Source organism: Poecilia mexicana, unplaced genomic scaffold (assembly GCF_051168715.1).
Source record: "Poecilia mexicana isolate PSO_F unplaced genomic scaffold, ASM5116871v1 scaffold_17, whole genome shotgun sequence".
Taxonomy (NCBI): domain Eukaryota; kingdom Metazoa; phylum Chordata; class Actinopteri; order Cyprinodontiformes; family Poeciliidae; genus Poecilia; species Poecilia mexicana.
In genome coordinates this window covers 22,391,987-22,416,870 of record NW_028263386.1, presented here as the reverse complement: position 1 = coordinate 22,416,870, position 24,884 = coordinate 22,391,987, and the positions used below count along the sequence as shown (strand labels likewise).

The 24,884-nt window shown below is 44.4% G+C and overlaps 1 protein-coding gene across 1 annotated transcript; it reads left to right on the top strand.

Annotated features, from left to right (window-relative positions):
* Window positions 1-1,487: 1,487 nt before the first annotated feature.
* On the top strand, window positions 1,488-8,941 carry nop9 (NOP9 nucleolar protein). Its single transcript, XM_015010450.2, has 12 exons — window positions 1,488-2,268; window positions 2,732-3,004; window positions 3,784-4,020; window positions 4,238-4,441; window positions 5,838-5,945; window positions 6,740-6,881; window positions 6,977-7,169; window positions 7,243-7,383; window positions 7,468-7,587; window positions 8,232-8,444; window positions 8,525-8,630; window positions 8,713-8,941. The coding sequence occupies exons 2-12, from the start codon at window positions 2,767-2,769 to the stop codon at window positions 8,865-8,867; spliced, it is 1,857 nt and encodes a 618-aa protein (XP_014865936.1). The 5' UTR covers window positions 1,488-2,268; window positions 2,732-2,766; the 3' UTR covers window positions 8,868-8,941.
* The last annotated feature ends 15,943 nt before the right edge of the window (window positions 8,942-24,884 follow it).

Sequence of the window (24,884 nt, the reverse complement as noted above, 5' to 3'; positions counted from 1 at the left end):
ATTTTTCTAAACAGAAAATTGAGGGTAATGTTAAAGTTTCAGCCCCAGCCTGGAAAAGGCAATGCTCTGACGATCAGATATTAGTTAAATACCTTAGAATGACGTCAAAGTAGAGGAACGTAATTCGTTACTTCCATGCTCTACCACTGATTCTAGTGTTGGGTGTCCTAAATAGACACTCCTTTGAAGCACCTTGTTATCAAAATGCATTATTAATACAGAGGGAGTCATCTTCTTTCTGACATTGCATTGGGCAGAAGTAGATAAAATGTCCAGTTATCTGCTGTAGTTCGGTCCGGTCTGACCCAGCTGGTTGCGTTTTTCTAAACCAGTGAGTCACAGCTGATTTTCCACATGTTCTGCTAAACGTGGCATTCAGAAAAGTATTCATACCCCTCTACAGACTTGAATTAAAATTGTTCTACATTACAAGTAACATAGTTACTTGTGTTACAAAATATTGCAACCCTTCAATCATCGGTGGCGGTCCCTCTTTACAAACTGATCTCTGAAGGCACGGATCTTATTAAGGTGTATCAGAGTAAAGGGTCCTAAAAATAATGTTTTAATGTTGTGTCATGCGTCAAAGAGTTTTTATTTGTGAGAATTATTCGTAACCATGAATCATTTCCTCTTCAGTTAGCAAATATGTCCCGTTTCGTGTCGACCCATGACATAAACGGCCTCTGAAATACGTTGAACATGGCAAACTGTGGAAAAGTTCAAGGGGCACGAATTCTTCCACAAGGCATAAAAAGTGTTTATAACGTTCAAATCAGTATCTATATGCGTTTTGGCCTGTGAGGTTGTTACTAAAGGATTAAAGAAGAGAAAGCAATGAAAGCTGAGAATTCGTTGTCATTTTTTTCACAAACATCGTCAGAGCTATTCAGAAATGCTCTGTCACAACATTTTTCCTTTTGTTTAAATTTCCATTATAAATTTCAACATCTTGTATTGCCTTACTTGTGATTCATCGAAACTTACACCCATACATCAACCGTAAGTAAGGAAGGTCACCGTACATCACTAATCCGTGGAAGCAATGCCGTCATTTAACAGTGTGGCAGGACGCCTCCATGATCTGCTGCCCCTGCTTGTTTGATTGCGTCATTGTCTCAAACATGCTTTTGAGCTTAACTTCACAGAGGGGTGAAAAAAACAGGTTGTAGTTAAGTAAGACCATGTCTCTTCAGAACCACTCTGCCAAAACAACAAAAACGATTAAAAGAGACTAAAACAAAGGAAACATAATGAACAAATAAAATGTTAACAAGTCTGTTTTTCACTAATCCGCTTGGTGTAAATAAGTAAGTTGAGAAAGCAGCTTGCTTTGTACTGAAATTGAACTGGGCGGCACACCCATCACATTTTTCTACTGCTAATGAAAGAGCAAGCTGTTTGATATCAACGCATGATGGGATCACATGCGGGGTTAAAAGCTGAGCCAGTGGTCTTTGCTCTTTCTTTTTCTTCCTCTGCATTTTTTCATCTGGATAGAGTGTGTGATTGATCGGTTGACTGACGGAATCGCTTACATTTGCATTCATGTCCACATCTCATTTTCCTGTCTTGTCAAGACAGAATGAAGAGGAGTCACTGGTTAAGAGGAAGCAGTACACCAGCAGAGTTACTACACTGCCCCCTGGTGGTGTTAACTAGACGCAAAGTGTGATTGTACTTTAAATTTTTTTTTTCTTGCACAACTTTCTTTTACAAAAATCACAGCATTTGACTCTCAGCTCAGCTTCTTTGGGATTAAAAGGAAAAAAAATCCACTAACTTGTCTTAAAATCCTCATGAGATTCTTTCAACATGTTTGTTTTTATAAGCCTCTGACCTTTCTGACCCTCTTTCTCTCTTTTTTCTTTTTTTTCTTTTTTTTTGCTGAAACTGTTGTTTTTGAGCTCTTATCTCTGAATTAGAAACAAATTACCACGAGGGATTTAATAAATAAGTCACATGACCATACGGGAATCTTGAGTGCAACTTCATATGATACTTTTAAATACATATGTTAGCATAAAAAGAGTTGACATTAGAACAGAAGAAGAAAGAAATACATTTTACCATTTAACTGTTGGGGGAAAACTCCCAAATTATATTTTTGTCACGATTAAGCGATTAAAAATTACATAGATGGAAAATAATGGCTTTTTATATTCTAGTCCTGTAGGTGGCAGTATTGCATCTCTAGGCTACTTTTCAGGTGCACAAACAGGAACTTTACAGAAGAAGAGGAAGAAGGACGCTTCACAGGTCTCACACGTGAGTTGTCATTTTGTAGTTTTTCTTCAAATAAAACGTTTATTTTGTAGGGAAAAAAATATTCTTTTCACTGACAGAAATCTCGCTGTCGCTCTTTTTCGGCTTTGTTGCAGCAGGTTAGCAAGAATGGGTCAAAGTTCTGTTTGTTTTTTTTATCCGTACTCTGTTTTTTTTAATAGAAATTTAATCAGTCTTATAATGAACTCGAAATAAATTGCTAGTTCAGAGGAAGCATTAATATTTATTAATCGACGATAAATTCGGCGTGCATTCAGTAAAAGCAGAAAATACATTGAAGGTGGATTTTTATAGTAGCTAAAATCACTATTACTTCCAAAGTTAAGGCTTCCTAAAGCTATAACGCCTAATTTTTGCCTCATATTTATGAGAACTTATCCCAGTTTAAACGTTGAAAAGATATTGCATAAAGTGAGCTAATGCTTCTTTATCTCATTTCTACCAGAGAACTGGACTTAGCCGTGTGTTGAGATCCCTAACATGCTGGCTAAAGACGGAGAAAAGCTACAGAAAGGAGGAGCAAGGAAGAGGAGGCACTCTGCTGAAGATGGAGGAAGAGCAGAATGGAAAAAGAAAAAGAACAGAGGTGAAGAAGGAAAAGAAGGACAGAAACCTCAGGGAGACGGTGGCAGGAAGCGACTGGATGCTCTGAGTGTTGGCTACTTCCGCCGCGTTGGGGAACGACTGAATGAAGGCTTTGAAGAAGATGAGGAGAGAGGTGAGATGGATTTGATTCTCTTCGGGGGAACTGAAGTTAAAAAGTTAGAATTGCAACTAGAGTTCAGATACTGTGACTTTTCTATGTAACATTACATCAGTTGTTCATATGGAGAAAATGTTTCCATATCTTTGTCCTTCACATACCTGCGAGGCAACTTTATTTTTCCTCATTTAAGCCACAGTGGTTAGGATTTAAGTTTTATTTCTTACCTCATGAACATTGAACATATTCAATGTAAGTCCCTGAGGATCTAAGTCGCTTGTGTTTTCCCTCTTCTTTTTAAGAAATTAAATCCAGAAAGAGATGAGGATAGCAGTAGGAAAACTGAGGCCTAACGCTGACACATGATTGGCTCAGAATTTTTGTTTTCCATGTAAGTTGTGCATTATATGGACCTACATTGGGGCCATAAAGTTTTTAAAAAATCAAACTGAAAAAAGTTTTGAAACTTGAAAATTATTTTGAAACTAAAAAAAATAATAAAGACATAAATAAATTATACTCACACACATATATACAAATATATATATTTAACTTTGATACTGAAAAATAATTAAAACCGAAAATAAAGATTTGAATCTGAAAAATAGTTTTTGAACATTTGTTTTTTCATTTTCAAATCTGTATTTTCTGCTTAAATTTTGTTTTTAATTTTTAAACTGAAAAAAGTTTTAATTGGGTGAGACACCAAACTGGCCTCATGGTCATTCCTTGTGTAAATTCTCAGTGGCATTGCTGTGCGTTTCAAATAAATACATTTGCAATACATTTGACAGAGATGTTTGTGGGGAACGTCCTCGCCGAGGTGAAAGGTAAAGCTAGCCTGGTGGCCACCGACCGGACGGGAAGCATCACTCTGCAGCGGCTGCTCCCACTGTCCAGCCCGGACCAGGTGGGGGAAGTCCTGGCCGAACTGGGCGGAGAGTCGGGGGTGGGCTTTAGGGAGGTCTCATGTGACCGCTGTGGAGGCCACGTCGTAGAGAGCGCGCTCAGACAGATGTCCAGGTGGGAGGGTAAGTGAGAAATATATGATTACTTGCTTAATTCTTCTGAGTTGTATGAACACTTTGTCACTGTTGTAACCAAAAACATAGTAGGATCTAAGTCAGAAAAGTATAGGTTAATGTTTTGGTGTGATGATAAAATTTTTGTATTTCTCATTCCACCAATAAAAAACCTTAAACAAAGAAATAAATGTTTATGTTTACATATCCTGATTGTCTGTTGCAGAGTTCTCTCAGAAGGATCCATCCAAAGAAGAAGAGGAGGAGGAGAGAGCTGGGATGCTGGAGAGCCAGGTGTTATCCTTAAGTCAGGTGGTGAAAGACAACGTCTCAGAATTCATCAGACACGTTCACGGCTCGCACGTGGTCCGCACACTTTTACACGTGCTGGCGGGCTGCGTCGGACCTCCTCGCACCGAAGCCCAGCCAGGTAAACACACAGAGGCGCCTTGGCGTGTTTTAGTGACAGGTGCATATGCCCGATTCTCAAGCTTTTGATTTTTGTGTGTTTTTTTTGTCCTGGTAAAACGGACTTTCCCTGATTCCAGATGTCTCTTTAAAAAGCTGTAGTGTAATTATATATAACAATATAATTAAGGTTTTTCCACCCTTTAAGTTTTGAGCAATCATTAATTATTTCTGTCATTGACAGCACCACTGGTGGAGAGCACTGTCCCTTTAAAGCATTTCAAAACAAATATAAAATCATAATAAATGTGAGGTTTTCAACTGAATTAGTCTTTTTGAATTGAAGATTATTGATTACTGCTGAATTTGAATTCTTCCCTGACTTCATTACTGAAGTGAAAATAGTCAACTTCAAGTCTTCTTTGCTTCATAGTAGCATCCACACTGAAGAGTGTAGCTGCTGGTGTGACCTGATGGTTATATTCTGCTTATGTAACAGGAAAAAAAACCCCACAATTTTGCAATTGCCGTGTTTCTGCTAGATAAGGAATTAAATTAAGTGAATAAATTTGTTTTATTTATTTTTTCTTCAAAGTGTGGAAATAGTAACCTATATTTAATATTGCTAAAAGTCAGCTTATCAGCGATTGGCTCAAATTGTCACATGGGAGAATCCTGAGTTGACCATGTTGGTGTGTTGCTGAACAGCGACACCTGCTGGATTTTAAAAATCATAGCAGGCAGCCTGAACGAGGACGTTCCAATTCGGTGAGGACAAAGCAAACAGAAAAAAGCCCAAGGACTTTTTTTTTTAAAAGTGTCACAAAATACCACATGCTGTTTATGCAGACCGTGACTTTGCTGAGTGAATTAAATCAAATCACTCACATCTTTGCAGGCAGTAATTGGATGTTCAAAGTAGGGCTTTAATTCCATTTAATTCCCCTGTTCTCCAGGTAGCCTCTAGTTATAAGCTCCTCTGTTCCTCGCATGAGTTACACCGGGCCAATTACCCGACCAGAAGTTTTTCTCCGCAGAGTGCCCATTCATGCCCAGACTAACAAACAACGACTCCTCTCAGCTGGTTTGATTCCTGCCAAACATAACGATGTCCCTGGGTTGTGGACGTCATTCACAGCAACTACATCTGTATAATGTGTGTGTGTGTGTGCGTGTGTGTGTTCCAATTGAAATGGCGAAGGAGTTTTGATGCAAATTGCAGCAATTGCTTGCTGGAGGTTTTAAACTATTTTGTTTTTCTGAGAGAGAAGGAGAGAGCTGGCCACATTTTTATTGCAGTTCCTGTTTCAGAAACGAAATAAAGCTTTTGGTTCCTTGTCAGTAAATGTGATGGAGGCTGAGTCAGGGCGTCTGACTTCACGTTCGTGTCTCTCGTTTGATGTTTTGGTTCGAATTAGGTGCAAAAGAGCACCGGGCGGCCCCCCAGCTGACCGACTTTGAGATTCCCACCTCGTTCTGGTACGAGCTGAAGAGCCTCACCGAGACCTTGATGGAAAATATTAATCGTAAGCCTTTCATCACGCCATCTCTGCACTCGCCTCTTTTTTCTTTTTCTTCTTTTCAACGGATTATAGATGACTCAATTCTTTCTTTGTACTCCCGTCACAAAGAGAACATGTTAGCACAGAGGACTGGAATATCTAATGTGGACTATAAAACGTGTGTTTTTATTTTTAAAATGTAATAAATGGATTGCTTTGGCATAAAGAAGCCAATGTTGCCGTGGGAAAGGAAATATTAACCAGATTCAAAAGAAGTGAGGAAACCATTTGCTGACTTTTAATCCCGTGGTTTTCACTCCGATGTCTGTTGAGACCTGAAAGCAGCAGAACCAAAGTATACATACTAAATGGATGAATATTAATACAACCATTTCATTTCAGTAGTAAAAAAAAAAACAGATATTGAAGTCAATAAACTTCTTTGCTAATGCTCATGCAGAGGCTTAAGCTTCCTTTACCTAAATCCTTACTGGAGAAACTATTTTATAAAGTGCAGCCGGTGTTTTTACCTCAACTCTTCTTCTATTTCTTTTAAACGACTGTGTAAAATAGCCGGCAGCAGATTTTATGCCTTCCCATTAGTCTCCAGTCGGTGGCAGTAAAGCCTCTGCAAGTACTAATAAGAAGTGTCAGGGCACAAAGACGCTGTCTTCTACTAAATATTATGCGTACGGATTGTTTTACCTACAGTTCAGACAAGTGTTCCTGGTCTTTAGTCACGCTACAAACACAAACTAGCCTGTACGCATTCTGTTGGGACTCCGTTGTAATTGTTTTTCCATTTGTTTGTTCTTCAGTGAGCGTTACAGATGGAGCTGCCAGCGCCGTGTTCCAGACCATGCTGACCGTGTGTCACAGAAAACGACCCAAACTGTGCAAGCAGCTCCTGAAGCGCACCATGGAGTACCTGACCAGCCGCAGCTCGGCCCCCGGAGTCAGGTCAGAGGTGTTTTGTTTTGTTTAGTTCTCTCTCGGTAAAGGGTTACTGTAGCAGAGATATAACATTGGACGCCCTTTTATCTCGTCTCCTACAGTCCGCTGCTGGTCTTCCTGAAGGACCAGGCCTCCAGTCGCCTCATAGAGACGGTCATCCAGCTCTCCCACAAACCTCTTCTCCGTGACCTTTACAAGAACCACCTCAAGGGCAGTTTGGTTGACCTCGCCCTCCATCCTATCGCCAACTTCCCCATCCAGAGGCTGACGGCCGCCTCGGCTGGGCATAAACTGGTAGGCGGTGTGTTGTTGTTGTGGAGTCACCGGGGCTGAAGAGTTTGCCACTTGACGCCGTTCCCATCCTCAGTTCCTGAAGCTGTTCGACGAGCTGGTCCAGGGCGTGGAGGCCGTCTTGGCCGCGGGTCACATGGGCGTGATCGTCCAGCTGGCGGAAAGCTGTGCAGAAAGCGGAGAGAAGCAGGACGACATGATGCGGTGCCTCCTGAACGTGAGCCTCCCAAAAGGTTTTGCCCTGCTACAAACGCGGAGGAGTTCCTCCCTCATGTCAGCTCTGTGCCGTGTTTCCCTCCAGGCTTTCCACTGCGCCGAGCCCGGCTCTCGACACGTCAGCTGCCTGCCGCTCTTTATGTCCTTGCTTACTTATGAGATGTATTACCAGACCGATGCAACAGAGGGCAGCACACAGAAAGAGGTAAATGGCAAACTCTTTACATTACTGGTCTTTTCTTTTTTAGTTAGTTTTGTTTTTTTTATTTTTACATTTCAGCACTACTTATTAAAAGTTGTTGAGTTGAAGTTGACATGTTCAGTTAAAGTTGCGTTAAAAAAAAGCCAATATATTTAGTTTTACTGAGATTTGTAATACATTTAATACTAAACTAGCTTGTTTCGATCTTCTTATGTACAGTTCTTGAGTTACATCTTATTCACAACAAAATAGACTTCTGTCATCTCCATGCAGTGTAAAATTGTGGCAATAAAAAAAATACAAATACAAATTAAAATAAAGAAAAGAAAACCACATTGGTGCCAGTAACAAACCTTTTGGAACTCCATATAAAATTTTTAGTAACTGAGAACTTTATTGTTTTGTTTTTTTAACAGACTCAAGTCTACTTTCCCCCAATTCATTTAACCTCTACGCCCACATTGTTGTTTCTTTGTTGTGAACAATGATAAAAATGAAAACATTCAGCTGAAGAAATTTCTTTTTTCCTCCAAGATGTTTCTCCCGCTTTTGTTTTAGTAACTTCCACTCTCTGAGGAAGTTCAGGTGACACATTTCATCTCGCCTGTTTTCCCTGGCGCCTCATCAGACTGTTTTGTCGTTTTCAGGTCCCGCTGACTTCCATCTGCTACCACGGTTCCCGGCTGGTCCAAGCGCTGGCCAAGTTTAAGGAGCGCTCTCACCTCCTAAGCAGCCTGCGCACCCTGAGCCCTGCCGACCTCCTCACGATGGCCTCTGACCCCTCCGGCAGCCACGTCCTGCAGGCCCTCATCACCACATCCAGTGACAAAGGCAGGGGCAAGATCCTCAAGAGACTGGAGGTACAATATGTTTGCTGGATTTAGTGTTGGGTTATTTGCAGAGTTCAGAAATGTGAATTAAATGCCGTTCCTCCTCTCAGGGCCAGTACGTGCAGATGGCCTGCTCCAGGCTTGGAAGCCGAGTCCTGGAAGCCGCGTGGAACAGCGCTTCAGTCAGCCAGAGGCAAAGCATCGCACAGGAGCTTGGTAACGTTGACGGTTTTAGCGCTTTCAGTTTTATTTTATTTATTTAATTTTCTTCACTTACTCTCCCGTCCTTCTCTTCCAGTTCCCAGCGAAAGTAAGCTGAGGTCCGATCAGTTTGCTCGTCACGTCTGGGCGAAGTTCGGCCTCTCCCACTTTGTCCACAGGAGAGCCCACTGGCAGGAAATCCAGACGGGAGAGTCCAAGAAACGGAAACTTTTCAGCGACCTTCTGGAATAAAAAGCCGCAGATTATTAAAATTTTTCAGTGTTTATTTGTTTGATAAAAATAAATAAATATATATATATATGTTACTTTTGACTCATTTGCTGATTTTAGATTTTTAATATACAATTTGATGCAAGAAGAGATGTAGCCTGTAGGTGGCACTAGAGGTGCATGTGTGGTGAGGCTGTCCACCTCAATAGCAGCAAACGGCGTCCTGAAGTGCAAAACCTCAGACTTTTATCAGCTATACTGGGGCAATAATGGCTGTGATACTTGATTCCATTTGTCCAAAGAAAAATTGATAAAATATTTAAACAAAATTAAAAGAATGTAAATATTCTTGTTATGAATATATGTCAGTAGTTGCTTATTGTCTGATTCTAGTGGGAGGCTTTTATAGCCACTGTGTTATCCAGTACTTTTCAAAAATGTAATATGTCCTTTGTTGCATTTGGTTGTTAGGATTTTATGTAAGATAATTCAACACAAAAGGGAATCTGAAATATTGTGTGCATTTATGTAAATCTCCCCAGACGTGCACATCTTTGTACAGACGTTGCCCAATTTTTTGTTGTTTTGTCAAATAGTTCAAGCTCCATGCCAAGTGGTTGTAAACCATAATTAAAGCTCCGCGGAGCCTCAAGCGGCCCTCGCAGCCAAGCGCCGCTCAAGCCTAGCCACCGCGGATGTTCCAGCACCGCCTCCCCCCAGCCACCGCCTCCCCTCAGCACCACCTCCCCCCAGCCACTGCCTCCCCTCAGCACCATGTCACCCCAGCCACCGCCTACCCCCAGCCACTTCCTTGCTCTCACGGAGCTGCCAAACCCGCCCTGAAGATAGTCACCCTGTCATGTTCGACATTGCTCCCAGACAATGCACAAAAATCTGGTGTAGATCAGCTAATATCGCAAGGAGACACAGGTGTTTGATTAACCTTGGTGCGCAGTGGAGTCAAATTGCAATTAAACTCTATTGGGCTCCTTAGAGGTTCACAAGTGTCACTCATACAATGTCTGGTGCAAATCGGATGATGCGTTTGTGAATACGAGACGAACGTATGCATATTACGAGGGACAGCCATTTTGCCACGCCCCCACGGGTCAGTAGAGTACATCATCAATGAGTTCATCATCAATAAGTTCATCATCATTTCATTTTATGTCAGTCAGGACAGGATGAAACCCATAAGAATTAGAGAGAAAAAGTAAGACATACAGTAGAAAAAACAGGTGACTTCCTTTCGGAAGTGGGCGGGGCAAAGGTGACGTCATAAATCGACCACCTAACTGTGATGAGGGCTTATCTATAATGAGACATAGAAAGTCTGATGCAGCTCTGACCTGGCATTTGGAAGTTATTTCACATTCATGTTTCATGGTGTATAGTCAAAGTTTGGGACTTAGCCACGCCCACACGGGTCAGTAGAGTTCATCACGGCAGAGTTCATCATCATTTAATTTCATGTCAGTCAGCACAGGATGAAACCCATAAGAATTAGAGAGAAAAAGTAAGACATACAGTAGAAAAAACAGGTGACTTCCTGTCGGAAGTGGGCGGGGCTAAGGTGACGTCATCAATCGACCACCTAACTGTGATGATTGCTGATCTATAATGAGACATAGAAAGTCTGATGCAGCTCTGACCTGGCATTTGGAAGTTATTTCACATTCATGTTTCATGCTGTATAGTCAAAGTTTGGGACTTAGCCACGCCCCCACGGGTCAGTCGAGTTCATCATGGGAGAGTTCATCATCATATCATGTCATGTCAGCCTACACCGGATGAAACCCATATGACTTAGAGAGTAAAAGTAAGACATACAATAGAAAAAACAGGTGACTTCCTGTCGGAAGTGGGCGGGGTTAAGGTGATGTCATCAACTGACCATCTCAATGTGATGAGGGGTGGTCTGTAGTCAGATATAGGAAGTCTGATGCAGCTGTGACCTTCTATGTGGAAGTTATTGCATCTTGATGTTTCATGGCGAATAGTCAAAGTTTGGGACTTAGCCACGCCCACATGCTTTGACATAGAAAAATTCCTACGATAACTTTTCATCTTTAATGTCTCAAGTCTCTGCTGACTGAGTTTGAAGTCTCTATCTCAAAAGCTGCAGGAGGAGATAGATCAGATGCGATGTCTATGAAAAAGAGGAAATGGCTGATTTTGATCCAAAATGGCCGACTTCCTGTTGGGTTTGCACCATGGCTCCAAGAGACTTTTTTGTAGGTCCTGACATGATACACATGTGTACCAAGTTTCATAATTCTAGGTTAAAGCATGGCTTGGGGCTGATCATTTAAAAATTTCTAGGGGGCGCTGGAGAGAAATTAGGCCACGCCCATCAACGACTGTTATGGATTCCTGTTCGGGGATGGATAAGGATGCATCCTAGTGAGTTTGGTGCAGCTGGGCTGAACGATGTGGAATCTAGAGCCAAACGTATGGCGGCGGCGTTACCTCTGCTTCGCCGCGGTCCCACGGCCACGCCCTCTACAGAAGACTCTTGGCGCTTTAAAGCAAGTGAGACTAACATGTTATCTGTCATCCAACACAGAATCATGTTGATTAGGTGCAGTGAGCCAGAAAGGCAGCTTTCCATGGAAAAAAAAGCACTTCCTGTTCTGAGGGGGCGGGGCTTAGATGACGTCAGACTATGACAACATAGGATCGTAGGGGACCCTACCAGGATCACTCATGTCAAGTTTGGTGCAGCTGGCCTCAAAATTGTGGAATCCACAGCCAAACGTAAGGACACGGCGTTTAGGGTCACTTCGCCACGCCGCCACGCCCACCTGCTGGATTCAAATGAGCTTGGCTTGGAATCCTCAACACACCAACATGTTTTCTGTCTGTGGACACAGTTTCACCTCGATTAGGTCAAAGGGGTCAGATAGCGACCGTTCAGCGTAAAAAATGACACTTCCTGTTCTCAGGGGGCGTGGCCTAAGTGACGTCATCATTTGACCGTTGGGTATTGTAGAGCATCCCATGATGATCAATCACTGAAAGTTTGGTGCTTCTATGAGTTTTTTTCAAAGAGTTATAACAGTTTGATGTTTCATGGCGAATCGGTGACCTTTGACCCCCGGAAAGACCCCTTCAGCAAGCCCGAAAACGCAAACCTACGATAACTTTGGATCGGCCATGCCTTTTGAACGATCTGACCGAGTTTCAAGCCGATCGATCGAAATCCCTAGGACAAGTTCGATCAAATGCGAACCCTGTAAACGCCCAAAATCGGGTCAAAATCGGAACTTCAATCCAAAATGGCCGAAAATCTGTGATACTTGCACTATGACATTAATTGTAAATTCAGAGTGCCTTGGGGAGCTCTACAAGTGTACCAAATTTCAAGTCTCTACGATAAAGTAAGGGAATAGGAAAGGGTCTTTTGAAAGTTGCTAGGTGGCGCCCTTGAGCCGTTTCTTTTGCGATTTTTCCGGGGACCTTAAAATACGTAAATTTTCACCGGACTCTATGCCCCCGCCAAGTTTGGTGAGTTTTTGAATATGATAAAGCCCCCAAAAAGCCACTTTATTTGGCACGGGAAAAATAATAATTAAAGCTCCGCGGAGCCTCAAGCGGCCCTCGCAGCCAAGCGCCGCTCAAGCCTATAGCCACCGCGGATGTTCCAGCACCGCCTCCCGCCGGCCACCGCCGACGCTCGCGCGCCGTCCTCCACGCGATCCGCTTCGATGTCTTCGGCAGCGTTCCCTGGCCATGCAGCCAAAATCTGGAGCAGATTGGGCCATGTGGCAAGGAGATACAGCTGTCGATTTACCTAGGGGGCGCAGTGGAGTCAAATTGCAATTAAACTCTATTGGGCTCCTTAGAGGTTCACAAGTGTCACTCATAAAAAGTCTGGAGCAAATGGGATGATGCGTGTGTTAATAAGAGACAATCGTTTGCATATGGCGAGGGTGAGCCATTTTGCCACGCCCCCACGGGTCAGTAGGCATTGACAGAGTTCATCTTCATGGCATTTTATGTCAGTCTGCACAGGATGAAACCCATATGACTGAGAGAGTAAAAGTCAGACATACAGTAGAAAAAACAGGTGACTTCCTGTCGGAAGTGGGCGGGGCTAAGGTGATGTCATCAATCGACCACCTAACTGTGATGAGGACTGGTCTATAATGAGACATAGAAAGTTTGATGCAGCTGTGACCTGGCATGTGGAAGTTATTTCACATTCATGTTTCATGGTGAATAGTCAAAGTTTGGGACTAAGCCACGCTTAGTCCCAAACTTACCAGTAGGCATTTACAGAGTTCATAATCATCTCATTTTATGTCAGCCTGCACAGGGTTGGAATCCATGACAGACCAACATGACTTAGAGAGTAAAAGTCAGACATACAGTAGAAAAAACAGGTGACTTCCTGTCGGAAGTGGGCGGGGCTAAGGTGATGTCATCAATCGACCACCTAACTGTGATGAGGGGTGGTCTATAATGAGACACAGAAAGTCTGATGCAGCTGTGACCTTATATGTGGATGTTATGTCACTTTGATGCTTAATGGTGAATAGTCAAAGTTTGGGACTTAACCACGCCCACATGCTTTGACATAGAAAAATTCCTACGATAACTTTTCATCTTTAATGTCTCAAGTCTCTGCTGACTGAGTTTGAAGTCTCTATCTCAAAAGCTGCAGGAGGAGATAGATCAGATGCGATGTCTATGAAAAAGAGGAAATGGCTGATTTTGATCCAAAATGGCCGACTTCCTGTTGGGTTTGCACCATGGCTCCAAGAGACTTTTTTGTAGGTCCTGACATGATACACATGTGTACCAAGTTTCATAATTCTAGGTTAAAGCATGGCTTGGGGCTGATCATTTAAAAATTTCTAGGGGGCGCTGTAGAGAAATTAGGCCACGCCCATCAACGACTGTTATGGATTCCTGTTCGGGGATGGATAAGGATGCATCCTAGTGAGTTTGGTGCAGCTGGGCTGAACGATGTGGAATCTAGAGCCAAACGTATGGCGGCGGCGTTACCTCTGCTTCGCCGCGGTCCCACGGCCACGCCCTCTACAGAAGACTCTTGGCGCTTTAAAGCAAGTGAGACTAACATGTTATCTGTCATCCAACACAGAATCATGTTGATTAGGTGCAGTGAGCCAGAAAGGCAGCTTTCCGTGGAAAAAAAAGCACTTCCTGTTCTGAGGGGGCGGGGCTTAGATGACGTCAGACCATGACAACATAGGATCGTAGGGGACCCTACCAGGATCACTCATGTCAAGTTTGGTGCAGCTGGCCTCAAAATTGTGGAATCCACAGCCAAACGTAAGGACACGGCGTTTAGGGTCACTTCGCCACGCCGCCACGCCCACCTGCTGGATTCAAATGAGCTTGGCTTGGAATCCTCAACACACCAACATGTTTTCTGTCTGTGGACACAGTTTCACCTCGATTAGGTCAAAGGGGTCAGATAGCGACCGTTCAGCGTAAAAAATGACACTTCCTGTTCTCAGGGGGCGTGGCCTAAGTGACGTCATCATTTGACCGTTGGGTATTGTAGAGCATCCCATGATGATCAATCACTGAAAGTTTGGTGCTTCTATGAGTTTTTTTCAAAGAGTTATAACAGTTTGATGTTTCATGGCGAATCGGTGACCTTTGACCCCCGGAAAGACCCCTTCAGCAAGCCCGAAAACGCAAACCTACGATAACTTTGGATCGGCCATGCCTTATGAACGATCTGACCGAGTTTGAAGCCGATCGATCGAAATCCCTAGGACAAGTTCGATCAAATGCGAACCCTGCAAACGCCCAAAATCGGGTCAAAATCGGAACTTCAATCCAAAATGGCCGACAATCTGTGATACTTGCACTATGACATTAATTGTAAATTCTGAGTGTTTTGGGGAGCTCTACAAGTGTACCAAGTTTCAAGTCTCTACGATAAAGTAAGTGAATAGGAAAGGGTCTTTTGAAAGTTGCTAGGTGGCGCCCTTGAGCCGTTTCTTGTGCGATTTTTCTGGGGACCTTAAAATACGTAAATTTTACACGGGCTCTATGCCCCCGCCAAGTTTGGTGAGTTTTTGAATATGAGAAAGCCCCCAAAAAGCCAATTCTTTTGGCACAAGAACTATAATAATAAACAGCACAGTTTCAATAGGCTCTCGCAGCGCTTAGCTGCTCGGGCCTAATAATAATAAGAAACAGTACAGAAACAATAGGCTCTCGCAGCGATAGCTGCTCGGGCCTAATTAAAGCTCCGCGGAGCCTCAAGCGGCCCTCGCAGCCAAGCGCCGCTCAAGCCTATAGCCACCGCGGATGTTCCAGCACCGCCTCCCGCCGGCCACCGCCGACGCTCGCGCGCCGTCCTCCACGCGATCCGCTTCGATGCCTTCGGCAGCGTTCCCTGGCCATGCACCCCCAATCTGGAGCAGATTGGGCCATGTGGCAAGGAGATACAGCTGTTTGATTAACCTAGGGGGCGCAGTGGAGTGAAATTGCAATTAAACTCTATTGGGCTCCTTAGAGGTTAACAAGTGTCACTCATAAAAAGTCTGGTGCAAATCGGATGATGCGTCTGTGAATAAGAGACGATCGTATGCATATGGCGAGGGACAGCCATTTTGTCACGCCCCCACGGGTCAGCAGGCCTTTACAGAGTTCATCATCATCTCATTTTATGTCAGTCTGCACAGGGTTGGAATCCATGACACACCAACATGTTTTAGAGTGTAAAAGTAAGACATACAGTAGAAAAAACAGGTCACTTCCTGTCGGAAGTGGGCGGGGCAAGGGTGATGTCATCAATCGACCACATAACTGTGATGAGGGCTTATCTATAATGAGACATAGAAAGTCTGATGCAGCTCTGACCTGGCATTTGGAAGTTATTTCACATTCATGTTTCATGCTGTATAGTCAAAGTTTGGGACTTAGCCACGCCCTCACGGGTCAGTCGAGTTCATCATGGGAGAGTTCATCATCATATCATGTCATGTCAGCCTACACCGGATGAAACCCATATGACTTAGAGAGTAAAAGTAAGACATACAATAGAAAAAACAGGTGACTTCCTGTCGGAAGTGGGCGGGGTTAAGGTGATGTCATCAACTGACCATCTCAATGTGATGAGGGGTGGTCTGTAGTCAGATATAGGAAGTCTGATGCAGCTGTGACCTTCTATGTGGAAGTTATTGCATCTTGATGTTTCATGGCGAATAGTCAAAGTTTGGGACTTAGCCACGCCCACATGCTTTGACATAGAAAAATTCCTACGATAACTTTTCATCTTTAATGTCTCAAGTCTCTGCTGACTGAGTTTGAAGTCTCTATCTCAAAAGCTGCAGGAGGAGATAGATCAGATGCGATGTCTATGAAAAAGAGGAAATGGCTGATTTTGATCCAAAATGGCCGACTTCCTGTTGGGTTTGCACCATGGCTCCAAGAGACTTTTTTGTAGGTCCTGACATGATACACATGTGTACCAAGTTTCATAATTCTAGGTTAAAGCATGGCTTGGGGCTGATCATTTAAAAATTTCTAGGGGGCGCTGTAGATAAATTAGGCCACGCCCATCAACGACTGTTATGGATTCCTGTTCGGGGATGGATAAGGATGCATCCTAGTGAGTTTGGTGCAGCTGGGCTGAACGATGTGGAATCTAGAGCCAAACGTATGGCGGCGGCGTTACCTCTGCTTCGCCGCGGTCCCACGGCCACGCCCTCTACAGAAGACTCTTGGCGCTTTAAAGCAAGTGAGACTAACATGTTATCTGTCATCCAACACAGAATCATGTTGATTAGGTGCAGTGAGCCAGAAAGGCAGCTTTCCATGGAAAAAAAAGCACTTCCTGTTCTGAGGGGGCGGGGCTTAGATGACGTCAGACTATGACAACATAGGATCGTAGGGGACCCTACCAGGATCACTCATGTCAAGTTTGGTGCAGCTGGCCTCAAAATTGTGGAATCCACAGCCAAACGTAAGGACACGGCGTTTAGGGTCACTTCGCCACGCCGCCACGCCCACCTGCTGGATTCAAATGAGCTTGGCTTGGAATCCTCAACACACCAACATGTTTTCTGTCTGTGGACACAGTTTCACCTCGATTAGGTCAAAGGGGTCAGATAGCGACCGTTCAGCGTAAAAAATGACACTTCCTGTTCTCAGGGGGCGTGGCCTAAGTTACGTCATCATTTGACCGTTGGGTATTGTAGAGCATCCCATGATGATCAATCACTGAAAGTTTGGTGCTTCTATGAGTTTTTTTCAAAGAGTTATAACAGTTTGATGTTTCATGGCGAATCGGTGACCTTTGACCCCCGGAAAGACCCCTTCAGCAAGCCCGAAAACGCAAACCTACGATAACTTTGGATCGGCCATGCCTTTTGAACGATCTGACCGAGTTTCAAGCCGATCGATCGAAATCCCTAGGTCAAGTTCGATCAAATGCGAACCCTGTAAACGCCCAAAATCGGGTCAAAATCGGAACTTTAATCCAAAATGGCCGACAATCTGTGATACTTGCACTATGACATTAATTGTAAATTCAGAGTGTTTTGGGGAGCTGTACAAGTGTACCAAGTTTCAAGTCTCTACGATAAAGTAAGTGAATAGGAAAGGGTCTTTTGAAAGTTGCTAGGTGGCGCCCTTGAGCCGTTTCTTTTGCGATTTTTTCAACGACCATAAAATACGAAATTTTTCACCGGGCTCTATGCCCCCGCCACGTTTGGTGAGTTTTTGAATATGATAAAGCCCCCAAAAAGCCCCCTAAAAAGGGTGGCAGAATCGTAATAATAATAAGAAACAGTACAGGAACAATAGGCTCTCGCAGCGCTTAGCTGCTCGGGCCTAATTAAAGCTCCGCGGAGCCTCAAGCGGCCCTCGCAGCCAAGCGCCGCTCAAGCCTAGCCACCGTGGATGTTCCAGCACCGCCTCCCCCCAGCCACCGCCTCCCCTCAGCACCACCTCCCCCCAGCCACTGCCTCCCCTCAGCACCATGTCACCCCAGCCACCGCCTACCCCCAGCCACTTCCTAGCTCTCACGGAGCTGCCAAACCCGCCCTGAAGATAGTCACCCTGTCATGTTCGACATTGCTCCCAGACAATGCACAAAAATCTGGTGTAGATCAGCTAATATCGCAAGGAGATACAGCTGTTTGATTAACCTTGGTGCGCAGTGGAGTCAAATCGCAATTAAACTCTATTGGGCTCCTTAGAGGTTCACAAGTGTCACTCATACAATGTCTGGTGCAAATCGGATGATGCGTTTGTGAATACGAGACGAACGTATGCATATTACGAGGGACAGCCATTTTGCCACGCCCCCACGGGTCAGTAGAGTACATCATCAATGAGTTCATCATCAATAAGTTCATCATCATTTCATTTTATGTCAGTCAGGACAGGATGAAACCCATAAGAATTAGAGAGAAAAAGTAAGACATACAGTAGAAAAAACAGGTGACTTCCTGTCGGAAGTGGGCGGGGCTAATGTTATGTCATCAATCGACCACCTAACTGTCATGATGGCTGGTCTATAATGACACATAGAAAGTCTGATGCATCTGTGACCTGGCATTAGGAAGTAATTTCACATTCATGTTTCATGATGTATATTCAAAGTTTGGGACTTAGCCACGCCCCCACGGGTCAGTAGAGTTCATCACGGCAGAGTTCATCATCATTTCATTTCATGTCAGTCTGCACAGGATGAAACCCATAAGAATTAGAGAGAAAAAGTAAGACATACAGTAGAAAAAACAGGTCACTTCCTGTCGGAAGTGGGCGGGGCAAGGGTGATGTCATCAATCGACCACATAACTGTGATGAGGGCTTATCTATAATGAGACATAGAAAGTCTGATGCAGCTCTGACCTGGCATTTGGAAGTTATTTCACATTCATGTTTCATGGTGTATAGTCAAAGTTTGGGACTTAGCCACGCCCCCACGGGTCAGTAGAGTTCATCATGGGAGAGTTCATCATCATTTCATTTCATGTCAGCCTGCACAGGATGAAACCCATAAGAATTAGAGAGTAAAAGTAAGACATACAATTGAAGAAAGAGGTTACTTCCTGTCGGAAGTGGGCGGGGCTAGGGTGATGTCATCAATCGACCACCTAACTGTGATGATTGCTGATCTATAATGAGACACAGAAAGTCTGATGCAGCTGTGACCTGGCATTTGGAAGTTATTTCACATTCATGTTTCATGCTGTATAGTCAAAGTTTGGGACTTAGCCACGCCCCCACGGGTCAGTAGAGTTCATCATGGGAGAGTTCATCATCATATCATGTCATGTCAGCCTACACCGGATGAAACCCATATGACTTAGAGAGTAAAAGTAAGACATACAATAGAAAAAACAGGTGACTTCCTGTCGGAAGTGGGCGGGGTTAAGGTGATGTCATCAACTGACCATCTCAATGTGATGAGGGGTGGTCTGTAGTCAGATATAGGAAGTCTGATGCAGCTGTGACCTTCTATGTGGAAGTTATTGCATCTTGATGTTTCATGGCGAATAGTCAAAGTTTGGGACTTAGCCACGCCCACATGCTTTGACATAGAAAAATTCCTACGATAACTTTTCATCTTTAATGTCTCAAGTCTCTGCTGACTGAGTTTGAAGTCTCTATCTCAAAAGCTGCAGGAGGAGATAGATCAGATGCGATGTCTATGAAAAAGAGGAAATGGCTGATTTTGATCCAAAATGGCCGACTTCCTGTTGGGTTTGCACCATGGCTCCAAGAGACTTTTTTGTAGGTCCTGACATGATACACATGTGTACCAAGTTTCATAATTCTAGGTTAAAGCATGGCTTGGGGCTGATCATTTAAAAATTTCTAGGGGGCGCTGGAGAGAAATTAGGCCACGCCCATCAACGACTGTTATGGATTCCTGTTCGGGGATGGATAAGGATGCATCCTAGTGAGTTTGGTGCAGCTGGGCTGAACGATGTGGAATCTAGAGCCAAACGTATGGCGGCGGCGTTACCTCTGCTTCGCCGCGGTCCCACGGCCACGCCCTCTACAGAAGACTCTTGGCGCTTTAAAGCAAGTGAGACTAACATGTTATCTGTCATCCAACACAGAATCATGTTGATTAGGTGCAGTGAGCCAGAAAGGCAGCTTTCCATGGAAAAAAAAGCACTTCCTGTTCTGAGGGGGCGGGGCTTAGATGACGTCAGACTATGACAACATAGGATCGTAGGGGACCCTACCAGGATCACTCATGTCAAGTTTGGTGCAGCTGGCCTCAAAATTGTGGAATCCACAGCCAAACGTAAGGACACGGCGTTTAGGGTCACTTCGCCACGCCGCCACGCCCACCTGCTGGATTCAAATGAGCTTGGCTTGGAATCCTCAACACACCAACATGTTTTCTGTCTGTGGACACAGTTTCACCTCGATTAGGTCAAAGGGGTCAGATAGCGACCGTTCAGCGTAAAAAATGACACTTCCTGTTCTCAGGGGGCGTGGCCTAAGTGACGTCATCATTTGACCGTTGGGTATTGTAGAGCATCCCATGATGATCAATCACTGAAAGTTTGGTGCTTCTATGAGTTTTTTTCAAAGAGTTATAACAGTTTGATGTTTCATGGCGAATCGGTGACCTTTGACCCCCGGAAAGACCCCTTCAGCAAGCCCGAAAACGCAAACCTACGATAACTTTGGATCGGCCATGCCTTTTGAACGATCTGACCGAGTTTCAAGCCGATCGATCGAAATCCCTAGGACAAGTTCGATCAAATGCGAACCCTGTAAACGCCCAAAATCGGGTCAAAATCGGAACTTCAATCCAAAATGGCCGAAAATCTGTGATACTTGCACTATGACATTAATTGTAAATTCAGAGTGCCTTGGGGAGCTCTACAAGTGTACCAAATTTCAAGTCTCTACGATAAAGTAAGGGAATAGGAAAGGGTCTTTTGAAAGTTGCTAGGTGGCGCCCTTGAGCCGTTTCTTTTGCGATTTTTCCGGGGACCTTAAAATACGTAAATTTTCACCGGACTCTATGCCCCCGCCAAGTTTGGTGAGTTTTTGAATATGATAAAGCCCCCAAAAAGCCACTTTATTTGGCACGGGAAAAATAATAATTAAAGCTCCGCGGAGCCTCAAGCGGCCCTCGCAGCCAAGCGCCGCTCAAGCCTAGCCACCGTGGATGTTCCAGCACCGCCTCCCCCCAGCCACCGCCTCCCCTCAGCACCACCTCCCCCCAGCCACTGCCTCCCCTCAGCACCATGTCACCCCAGCCACCGCCTACCCCCAGCCACTTCCTAGCTCTCACGGAGCTGCCAAACCCGCCCTGAAGATAGTCACCCTGTCATGTTCGACATTGCTCCCAGACAATGCACAAAAATCTGGTGTAGATCAGCTAATATCGCAAGGAGATACAGCTGTTTGATTAACCTTGGTGCGCAGTGGAGTCAAATCGCAATTAAACTCTATTGGGCTCCTTAGAGGTTCACAAGTGTCACTCATACAATGTCTGGTGCAAATCGGATGATGCGTTTGTGAATACGAGACGAACGTATGCATATTACGAGGGACAGCCATTTTGCCACGCCCCCACGGGTCAGTAGAGTACATCATCAATGAGTTCATCATCAATAAGTTCATCATCATTTCATTTTATGTCAGTCAGGACAGGATGAAACCCATAAGAATTAGAGAGAAAAAGTAAGACATACAGTAGAAAAAACAGGTGACTTCCTGTCGGAAGTGGGCGGGGCTAATGTTATGTCATCAATCGACCACCTAACTGTCATGATGGCTGGTCTATAATGACACATAGAAAGTCTGATGCATCTGTGACCTGGCATTAGGAAGTAATTTCACATTCATGTTTCATGATGTATATTCAAAGTTTGGGACTTAGCCACGCCCCCACGGGTCAGTAGAGTTCATCACGGCAGAGTTCATCATCATTTCATTTCATGTCAGTCTGCACAGGATGAAACCCATAAGAATTAGAGAGAAAAAGTAAGACATACAGTAGAAAAAACAGGTCACTTCCTGTCGGAAGTGGGCGGGGCAAGGGTGATGTCATCAATCGACCACATAACTGTGATGAGGGCTTATCTATAATGAGACATAGAAAGTCTGATGCAGCTCTGACCTGGCATTTGGAAGTTATTTCACATTCATGTTTCATGGTGTATAGTCAAAGTTTGGGACTTAGCCACGCCCCCACGGGTCAGTAGAGTTCATCATGGGAGAGTTCATCATCATTTCATTTCATGTCAGCCTGCACAGGATGAAACCCATAAGAATTAGAGAGTAAAAGTAAGACATACAATTGAAGAAAGAGGTTACTTCCTGTCGGAAGTGGGCGGGGCTAGGGTGATGTCATCAATCGACCACCTAACTGTGATGATTGCTGATCTATAATGAGACACAGAAAGTCTGATGCAGCTGTGACCTGGCATTTGGAAGTTATTTCACATTCATGTTTCATGCTGTATAGTCAAAGTTTGGGACTTAGCCACGCCCCCACGGGTCAGTAGAGTTCATCATGGGAGAGTTCATCATCATATCATGTCATGTCAGCCTACACCGGATGAAACCCATATGACTTAGAGAGTAAAAGTAAGACATACAATAGAAAAAACAGGTGACTTCCTGTCGGAAGTGGGCGGGGTTAAGGTGATGTCATCAACTGACCATCTCAATGTGATGAGGGGTGGTCTGTAGTCAGATATAGGAAGTCTGATGCAGCTGTGACCTTCTATGTGGAAGTTATTGCATCTTGATGTTTCATGGCGAATAGTCAAAGTTTGGGACTTAGCCACGCCCACATGCTTTGACATAGAAAAATTCCTACGATAACTTTTCATCTTTAATGTCTCAAGTCTCTGCTGACTGAGTTTGAAGTCTCTATCTGAAAAGCTGCAGGAGGAGATAGATCAGATGCGATGTCTATGAAAAAGAGGAAATGGCTGATTTTGATCCAAAATGGCCGACTTCCTGTTGGGTTTGCACCATGGCTCCAAGAGACTTTTTTGTAGGTCCTGACATGATACACATGTGTACCAAGTTTCATAATTCTAGGTTAAAGCATGGCTTGGGGCTGATCATTTAAAAATTTCTAGGGGGCGCTGTAGAGAAATTAGGCCACGCCCATCAACGACTGTTATGGATTCCTGTTCGGGGATGGATAAGGATGCATCCTAGTGAGTTTGGTGCAGCTGGGCTGAACGATGTGGAATCTAGAGGCAAACGTATGGCGGCGGCGTTACCTCTGCTTCGCCGCGGTCCCACGGCCACGCCCTCTACAGAAGACTCTTGGCGCTTTAAAGCAAGTGAGACTAACATGTTATCTGTCATCCAACACAGAATCATGTTGATTAGGTGCAGTGAGCCAGAAAGGCAGCTTTCCATGGAAAAAAAAGCACTTCCTGTTCTGAGGGGGCGGGGCTTAGATGACGTCAGACTATGACAACATAGGATCGTAGGGGACCCTACCAGGATCACTCATGTCAAGTTTGGTGCAGCTGGCCTCAAAATTGTGGAATCCACAGCCAAACGTAAGGACACGGCGTTTAGGGTCACTTCGCCACGCCGCCACGCCCACCTGCTGGATTCAAATGAGCTTGGCTTGGAATCCTCAACACACCAACATGTTTTCTGTCTGTGGACACAGTTTCACCTCGATTAGGTCAAAGGGGTCAGATAGCGACCGTTCAGCGTAAAAAATGACACTTCCTGTTCTCAGGGGGCGTGGCCTAAGTGACGTCATCATTTGACCGTTGGGTATTGTAGAGCATCCCATGATGATCAATCACTGAAAGTTTGGTGCTTCTAAGAGTTTTTTTCAAAGAGTTATAACAGTTTGATGTTTCATGGCGAATCGGTGACCTTTGACCCCAGGAAAGACCCCTTCAGCAAGCCCGAAAACGCAAACCTACGATAACTTTGGATCGGCCATGCCTTATGAACGATCTGACCGAGTTTGAAGCCGATCGATCGAAATCCCTAGGACAAGTTCGATCAAATGCGAACCCTGTAAACGGACAAAATCCGGTCAAAATCGGAACTTCAATCCAAAATGGCCGACAATCTGTGATACTTGCACTATGACATTAATTGTAAATTCAGAGTGTCTTGGGGAGCTCTACAAGTGTACCAAGTTTCAAGTCTCTACGATAAAGTAAGTGAATAGGAAAGGGTCTTTTGAAAGTTGCTAGGTGGCGCCCTTGAGCCGTTTCTTGTGCGATTTTTCTGGGGACCTTAAAATACGAAATTTTTCACCGGGCTCTATGCCCCCGCCACGTTTGGTGAGTTTTTGAATATGATAAAGCCCCCAAAAAGCCCCCTAAAAAGGGTGGCAGAATCGTAATAATAATTAAAGCTCCGCGGAGCCTCAAGCGGCCCTCGCAGCTAGCGCTGCTCCGGCCTATAGCCACCGCGGGGGTACCAGCACCGCCACCCGCCCGCCACCGCCGACGCTCGCGCGCCCTCATCCACGCTATCCGCTTTTACGGCTTCGGCAGAGCTCCCTGGCGATGAACCAAAAATCTGGAGCACATCGGGCCATGTAGAGAGGAGATACAGCTGTTTGATTAACCTAGGGGGCGCAGTGGAGTCAAATCACAAATAAACTCTATTGGGCTCCTTAGAGGTTCACAAGTGTCACTCATACAATGTCTGGTGCAAATCGGATGATGCGTTTGTGAATACGAGACGAACGTATGCATATTACGAGGGACAGCCATTTTGCCACGCCCCCACGGGTCAGTAGAGTTCATCATCAATGAGTTCATCATCAATAAGTTCATCATCATTTCATTTTATGTCAGTCTGCACAGGATTAAACCCATATGAATTAGACTGTAAGACATACATTTGAAAAAACATGTTACTTCCTTTCGGAAGTGGGCGGGGCAAAGGTGACGTCATCAATCGACCACCTAACTGTGATGAGGGCTTATCTATAATGAGACATAGAAAGTCTGATGCAGCTCTGACCTGGCATTTGGAAGTTATTTCACATTCATGTTTCATGGTGTATAGTCAAAGTTTGGGACTTAGCCACGCCCCCACGGGTCAGTCGAGTTCATCATGGGA